This window comes from Trichechus manatus, unplaced genomic scaffold (genome assembly GCF_000243295.1).
Source record: "Trichechus manatus latirostris isolate Lorelei unplaced genomic scaffold, TriManLat1.0 scaffold00021, whole genome shotgun sequence".
Lineage (NCBI taxonomy): Eukaryota > Metazoa > Chordata > Mammalia > Sirenia > Trichechidae > Trichechus > Trichechus manatus.
In genome coordinates, this window is record NW_004443957.1 from 10,098,886 (window position 1) to 10,107,628 (window position 8,743).

At 37.2% G+C, this 8,743-nt stretch overlaps 1 protein-coding gene across 1 annotated transcript in view; it reads right to left on the reverse strand.

The window, feature by feature from the left end:
• The window catches only part of SLC9C2 (solute carrier family 9 member C2 (putative)), a 132,620-nt gene that overhangs the window by 33,276 nt on the left and 90,601 nt on the right, over positions 1–8,743 (reverse strand). Inside the window, exons 18-20 of the mRNA XM_023728157.1 lie at positions 4,813–4,864; positions 3,461–3,609; positions 723–848 (exon numbers count right to left, since the gene is read on the reverse strand). Coding sequence (XP_023583925.1) covers positions 723–848; positions 3,461–3,609; positions 4,813–4,864 — 327 coding nt within the window. The remainder of the gene's footprint in view (positions 1–722; positions 849–3,460; positions 3,610–4,812; positions 4,865–8,743) is intronic.

Here is an 8,743-nt window from a genome sequence, read left to right on the forward strand (position 1 = left end):
AACTGTGAGTGTAGTCTGTGAGTTCTGTGTGGCCGCTGTAAAGAATTATCAAACTTAACAGAGAAGTGGAGAGTGCTGTGAGAGGGATGGCTGGTGTCAGAACTGGTAAAAAGGTTGGGGAGAGGAAGTATGTCTGACCTCCACCTCATAGGAATCAGACTTGGGCTGATGTTGATAGTGATTCTGTCTCCTCCCCCTGAAGTTAAAGGAGGTCAGACACCACCATGCCTATGTTTGCAAATAGCTGTCAAGAACCACTCATATTAAGGAATCTACCACCATTTGCTGTCAAGTCAACTCCAACTCCATGGCGACCCATGTGTGTACCCCATAAAGTTTTCAATGGCTGATTTTTCAAAGGTATATTGCCAGGGCTTTCTTCCAAGGCACCTCTGGGTGAGCTTGAACCGCCAACCTTCTGGTTAGCAGTGGAGAGTTTTAACAATTTGCACCCCCCGGGAGCTCCATATTAAGGAAAGGGGCACTTAAAGACTAAGAAATGGTTGTAAGAGAAAGTCTAACAGCTCTGCATAGGTATGGTGAGTTAAGGAGGGCAAGAAGATTCTGGGCTTTGTTGTGCTTCTCTTTTGGTTTACCCTGCTTTGATCAGTACAGAATTTGTGCTTTGCATATGCTTTTCTGTTAATCTTGCATGAAGGAGTGGAAAAAATTGTAAATAATTATCATCACACTTGAATCAGAATAGAAGAACAAATCTTTACCTTGAAAAATTCAATGAGAATCTCTTTATTTTGCAGCCAGACGATGTTAGGAAGATATTTGTCAGGAGTAGGGGGTGGAATTGCCATTGGAATATTATTCAGTGCTTTTATTTTTGTAAGAAGTACCTAAAAACAATCAAAATAATAGTGATCAGATCTTGGAACAGAAAATGGACATTAGGTAAAAACTAAGGAAATTTGAATAAACTATGGACTTTAGTTAATAATAAGGTATCAATACTGGTTCACTAATTTTAACAAATGTGCCATTCTAATGTAAAGTCTTAATAATTGGGGAAACTGCATGTGAGGGAGTATATGAGAACTTTCTGTACTGTCAAATTTTTTTCTGTGAATCTAAAACTGTACTAAAAATTGCTGTCAATTAATAATAAAATTAAAATTCAAAATTTTTTAAAAATCATGGTGATCAGCTTTGGCTTTGCTTGTTTATCAAGTCTACTGTTATGCAAATTTAACCTCGATTTTAACTCACAGCTTCTCTCCCCGTTTAAATAATCGAAACTTTTTTTGTCTCATTCTGCCCTTCTCACTATTTTCCTTGTATATTAACTCAGATTAAGTCTATCCTTTTTTATAATCCAGCTAACACTGTGTTCCACTTTATCTTAATCTCAAATTATCTAAACTGCACAGCTGATTACTAAATGATTTAATGCCATGTTCTCGCTCTTCCCCCTGCCCCACCCCGCACCCTATGTATATGATTTGCTTCTCTAAATCCTTCTAATTTGGGAGGATATAGTTCCAGCCTTGTGGCCTCTGGGAAGCCTTATTTGGCTTCCCCCACCAGCCAAGAGATAATCACTTTCTCTGCTTTATTCCCATGGCCTCTCCTACAGTTCTCCATATGGAACTCATTATATTGTAGTAGTAGTATTTTTACTTCTCTGTCTTATCTTTCATATTATGTAATTTTTTTGGTTGGATGAATAAATGAGTAAATGAAAGAACGAGGAAGAGCCCGTGGACTTTGGGGTCAGTGTTGTATTCATTAAATATCCCAAGCCCCTCTCAGAGCCTATGGCACATAGTAGCTGTTCAACATGTACTTATTGAATTGAATACATTTTGCAAGCCTCTTTTGACCTGGGATTGATAATTATATTTCTTTTGCTGAAATTAGGAAGTTAGTAGGCAGTCAATAAAACCAAACCAAACCTGTTGCTGTCGAGTTGATTCCAACTCATAGTGACCCTATAGGACAGAGTAGAACTGTCCTACAGGGTTCCCAAGAAGCAGCCGGTGGATTCAAACTACCAGCCTTTTGGTTAGCAGCCAAGCTCTTAACCACAGTGCTACCAGGGCTCTAGGCATTCAATAAGTACTTGCTAAATGACTGATTCACCCATTACCTTTTTAAACAACCTGATAGGAAAACTTAAGTCCCTCTCCTCTCATAAAGGCTATTATTTATTTATTTTAATTAACTGGCATCAAGCATTCAGTAGAGTCTTACACAGCCTTCAAAGCGATAAGTGAAGTAGCAGAATGCAAAATTACACATATAATACGTGTAGGGTGTAACTTAAAGAATACTGTAAAGTAGCTCTAGTCTCTCACAGACAGACACTAAGGATAAATCATATTATCCATTTAATCCTTTGCCATGGTGTTCTACAGACTAAAGACATAGGATCATAAGGGGGAAAGCTGGTCTGTTTCGCATCCACTGGGGCCATGGAGCAGGGACCGTGTCCAGGGAATAACCAGAAGTACAGTACATAGTGGCCCATGGCTGGGAGCTTCCAGTGACAGGAAAAGCATGTGACACCAAGGAGCAGCATATCAGTGGGCAGTGCAAACAGAATGTGGGATCAGAAATTCCATTTTTTTGCTCTGTATGAAGTGGACCTTTGTATGGTGTTGGAAAGAGCTCTCCTATTTTGCACAGATACACAGACGAGATGGTGGATATGATAGAAACGTAGGATTAGTTGGTTTTTTTCTTCCCATTTTACATTCCTAATTTTTTTTGTAAGTAATGTATTTATAGTTTTTCAAAAGTCCATTTATTAGCTAACCAATCTGGGATGTCTTCCCAGCTCCTCTCCTCTCAGAACTGCCTCTCCCCAGGCCCCCACCAACACACCCACACACAGACACAGACACACACACAAACAGGTACATCCCCTCCCTACCATGTTAATTTAACATTATGTGATTCTGATTCCCACCTCCCAAAGGAATTACAGTTGCCTACAGTTGGTGGGACTGGGCAGTACAAATTCCAGTACACATTCATTTTCTGGAGCAGAAAACTCTAGCTGGTCTGTAGAGGGAGCCAAAGGAAGATGTTGCAGAGGGCAACCCTGATGCGAAATAGAGAATCTTGAAAGCTTTCCAGGTCCTGGTTCAAGTCCCTTCCTAAGACCTGGTCACATGGCCTGGATACCCCTGGGTTCTGTAAGACATTCTGTGTCCTTATAATAAACCCCCCAACCCATTTTTTGCTAAACCTAACTCAAGTTGGTTTCTGTTACTCGCAACCATGTAGTTTTGACTGATAGAGTGCACCAGGTAGTAATAAAAATTCCCCTTGGCATTAACAAAGGCTGTAGGCAGTTACAGGTTTTAACACCTGAGGTTAATCACTCTTTTTCCTCTCTTCCTCATTCCTTTACACCTGCTAAGGTAACAATGCAGGCTGGGTATTAGGCTAATGGAATCAAGGGATTGGATTTCAGGTATAGCTATACAGGCAATTGCTTTATTACCTTATTCATCTCGATGCCTTCATGATTATCAATAATACCTCTTGACCAAAGGAAGGTGAGGTTTTTCTGAGCTTTATGAATCACAGTCTGGATTGCATGCTTAGACTTCAAAGCAATGACAACATCACGCCCCTCATGCTCTATGAGTCCTAAGGCAAATAAAGCCATTAGTAAGCAACTGATGCAATAATCATAGTAATATTTGTATAATGGTTTCTAATTTCTATTTACCCAAGCACCCCTTCACTCTAGTGAAACTTGTGAGGCCAGTGGAACTACAATTATTTTCATCTCCTTTTTATGAATGAGAAAGTTGAAAATTGGCTTCCCCTACCAGGGAGGAGGTAATCACTCTCTGTGCTTTACTTCCATGGCATCTCCTACATATCTCTGCTATGGAGATCCTTTTACGAGACTGAATCAAGATAATTTCGTAATATTCCATACTAATCTAAAACATAATATAAGGCCACAGTTCCTAGGCCCCTAATCTTTAAAAGTGTAGGAATAAAAATCTGCCAAAATGTAAATGGCACCATGGGTCCTGGATTTGCTGAGACAGTACCAAAATATTCTGACCTATTGTGTCCAAACTTACACTTTCATTCATTAGAACACATTCTTTCAATTTTGATTGGGGAAGTATGATCCCCATAAATCTATATGGCATCTTACAATGTGGTTATGAATACAAAGTGATTTTACTTTATTTCTTTTATAATAACTTCCATTTATTTAGGGCCTACCCTGTGCCAGACCCTCTACCAGGGACTTTTATATGCACTGAGAGCCTGGCCCACAAACTTTTTATAAGAAAAACAAACCCAAGAAGCTCTGCATAAAATCTTAGGTCTCCTGCTATGTGCTTCAAGTAAAGCAAGTACTCAACCAAAGAATGACTGTAAAGGCTCAAGATATGACATCTCTTACAACCCCACATCCCTGAGTATCATTGCAAAACAAAAACAAATCAAAGAAGACCTTTGTCGAAGATCTTTGCATGTCTTTTTCTTGCAGTCTTAAGACGCCTGACCTTGCCATCTTAATACACCTTCCACACTCCTCTCCATTCTTTTCTCTATGCTCCTGTAGCAACTAAGAGGGCTTTTCTAACTCTCTGCAATTTTCAGTTAATATGCTCAAACCCTTCACCAGACGCTACACTGTTTAAGGGTCCAGGTCTATCTATCTTTGCTTTCCCATACCTAGCCCATCATATGTGTACAATAAATGCTTGTCGAATGAACAAAATGATGAACGAAAGCAAATAAAAGAATGAAGTTGTCTTCCTTTGGGTAAATGATGGGATAATAAGATGTGACTTGAGGATATCAGATACTCAAAATACCTACCTAGTTCTTTCACAGCATCTCGCCTGTTGGTTTCCAAAATATCATATAATTTCTGTAAGAAATTAAGAAAAGCATTAATTTCCTGTTATACCAAGTGCATTTCTTGTTTTAAATTTAAAAAAAAAAAAAAAAAAAAGAAGTATGGAAGAGGCAATCTCATTTCATTTATGATTAGGGGGAGATATTTGGCTCAGTTCTTCCCTATGTGCCAATTCTGCTGCTTGCCACATGCTCATATCCAAATTACAGTCAATGGCTTGCATGATACTATGCCTAATACTTCTCAGAAAAGACTAGTGTGTGCTGTACTGTGCAAGAAGGCGTATTCTCATAGACAGACATCAATTAGTCGTGTAGGGAGCCTGTCAATCAGGACCACAAAAATAAGTGAATGATGAGAAAATACTGCATCCATTAGTTCAGGCTTCCTAAGAAGAATTCCTTATTTAACTGAAGAAATAGCTCTACTCCGGCGCTAACCAATCTCTGTTCAATCATATGACAAATATTTGTTGAAAGCTTACCCTGTCCCAGGTGCTACTCCTCATGAGGCTTACTCTCGAGCTTTGAGTCTTTCTGGAGCTTGCATTTGGCCACACCAAAAGGTCTGGGACTAAAAACCTGGGTTTTCAGTTGCAAATGACTGAAATTCTGCACTCAAATAATGCATGGCCTAGTGCTAGTGAGAGGGGACAACTGGCTTGTTATCTAAACTTAAACAACAGTTTAATAACACTCCTAGAAAGTTATTTGGTTTAGGAAAATCCCATGAAATAAATCACTCATTTGGAATATAAGAATTCGGCATACAATTTTTATTAAATTGGTTTTTCTCATTTAATAACATTGAATAAATATTTGGATGATGACAAATTATTAACCTCCCCATGGCTTCAATGTGCTGTAATCCAGCCTTGCTTGCATAGGAGCACAGACAGCAGCTCATCCCCCTCGTACCAAAGTGGATTTAGGGCAACCTTGTAAAACTGCTGTAGGATGGCACTGCCAAGAGGGCATAGAAACTGACTCCTGCTGACAAAGAGAGTATCGTGGAGGCATAGACGTAGATGTGACCTCTCTAAGAGTACGCAGCCACCAGCAAGTTTTCTGAACCATGTCACTTTCAAAATAAACACCAACCTGATATCTGAACACATATCAAAAAGGCATTTAAATTTTTACTGAAGTCTCCTAAAAGAAAAAAATGCCCAAGGGGGATTCATTTAATCTCTTATACATCAGGGCAACTGCCCTCAAATCTCTATGGCTTCCCCTAAATGCCTCAAGAACATAGTCTTAACTCACTCCCAACTGTTTCTTGTTTTTCTTCTCTCCTCTTCTTACTTCTAAAATCTTTTCTCTTCTGAATAACTCTGTGTTCTTTATAATATAAATCAATCTAGCCTTTCAGTAGTTCTTTTAATTTTTTTCTCTATCCATTATTCAAAGTAAATCAACAGGGTTAAGTTCTGTTGCATAGTAATATTGATCCAATAGTCAATATTCTTTTAATAAATTTAGATAATATTTCTCCATCTTATTTATAAGGATATCATGAAAGATGTCAGATGTCTTCCTAGAATTTAAGTATACTCTTCCTATAATAGTCCTCTGATTATAAAAGGAAATCTTAAATGCTATAAAGGTATTTAAAAATATATCTTTTTATGTATTCTGGAGACAAAAAGAGATTAAGACAGGTATCTTCACAACCTCTTTCCCTCTCCTGACTTCAATAAAGAAATGTAGAACAGAACATCAAATTCCTATGGAAACCAGACTTACTGGATCCACTGAGACTGGGGGAACCCTCAAATATATTGTCCTGAAATAATCTTTAAACCTTGAACCAAAACTATCCCATGAAGTTATCTGTAAACAAAACAACAGTTTAACTCAATTAGTAAAGAATGTTAGCTTTGAAAATTTTACTCTTTTAAAGAATTATCTATATGAGATAAAACTGACAATAACTCTAAAGCACAGATGAGAACTTTAGGGGCATAGAGAATAAAAGTTAATGGTGGTGAAACAATGTGAGTAGAGATAATAAGAATGGTGACACAGTGTGAAGAATGTAGTCAATGGCATCAATCTGTACATGTAAAAATTGTTGAACTGCTGTACGTTTTGTTGTGTACATTTTCACCAAAAATTAAAAAAAAAAAAAAAATAAGGAAAGAGCCTTTCTTTCTTGGCTAAGGACCTGAGGTAACTCACAGTCATCACATACACACACATAAAAATCCCAGTCAGAAGACATAACTCCTAGCCCATCCTGACTTTATGTATACACAAATCATTGTATCCAGGCATTTAGTAATTATAATTTAATTTCATTGTCAGATCAAAAATCAGGAGTCACTTGGACTGAGAAAATACACTTCAGCTATTGATACTGTACAGGCTAGACTCTCATCTACAAATATAAAAATAAAACCAAAATCACCAAACATTGGCGGCAGGGGGAACAATATGAAAGAGAGAGACCAAACACAGCAAATAGAAGAATTAATCCCAAGGAAGCAGAGTTCATACAGGAAACAAAGAAAGAGACTCAAGAGAATATCACAGACTAGGGAAAGAGGAGGATGGAGAGTGACTGCTTAATGTATACAGGGTTTCCACTTGGGGTGATGAAAAAGTTCTAGAACTAGATGGTGGTGATGGTTTGCACAATATTGTGAATGTACTACAATGCCACTGAAGTTAACACTTTAAAATGGTTATAATGGTAAATGCTATATTATATGTACTTTACCACAATAGAAAGCAAACAAACAAACAAAAAAATAAACACAAAAAGAGAATCATATTCATTAAAAAAAAAAAAAAAAGGAACCAGTTATTACAAAAAAAACAGAAAAAGAAGCAATCATAATTCTTGGAGATCAAAAAGTAATCATCAAAAAAATTTTTTAAAAGATGATTTAATAGACAGCTGAACAGCAGAATGAACACAGCTAAAGACTGAGTTAGTCACCTAGAAGATCAAGCTGAAGGGTTTTCACTGCAGAGAGCAAAGAGATGAAAAGAATGAGACCAGTTAAGACAGGGACTAAATCCAGATATTCAAAACTCTGTTTAAAAGAGTGCTGGAAGAAGAACACAGAAACAGCAGAGAGGAGGAAATAATCCACGAAAAAGTGGAAGAAAGGAGAATCTTCAGATTATAAAGGCCCCATCAAGTACTGAGTGAGATGAATTTTAAAAAGAATTACATCTAAATGCATTGTTTTGAAATTTCAGAATCCCAAGGAGAAAATCCTGAAAGTCTCCAAAGAGAAAAAAATATCACCTACAAAAGTAAAATCAGACTTACATCAGCAATACCGAAGACAGAGGGCTAATGTGTTCAAGTTCTGAGCAAAGAAAATCAACCACAGAGCAAAATAAATTGATGCATACATATGCATCCTATGAAAAAAATATTTGAGGACATAATACACTGTAGTAAAATGGAAAGTAAAAAAGAGGTTCACATAGGATTCGAGATAGAGTGGCTGAGGAATATAACCTAAAAGAAGACAAAGAAGTAAAAAAATCATTTTTGTAAAATCCATTTGGCTGTTTGACTTAGAAAGTCTCTTTCAAGTAATAAATCTTTACTGACTCCAAGTAATAAACCTTTAATGACATTGAATCATATTTCATTTGTTACGGATTGAATGAAATTATATATTCAATTGTGCATAATTTTCATATGATCAGAACAAGGTAAAGGCTGTTTATTGATTTTCCATTTTTAAAGTCATTTAATGAGAAAGTAGGCTTCCGAGGGTGGCAGAAACAGTTTGCACTCGACTACTAAACAAAAAGTTGTTGGTTGAAATCCACTCAGCAGCACCACAGAAGAAAGGCCTGGTGATCCACTTTCATAAGATTTGTTGTTAGTTGTTAGTTATCATCGAGTTGACTTCAACTCATGGCA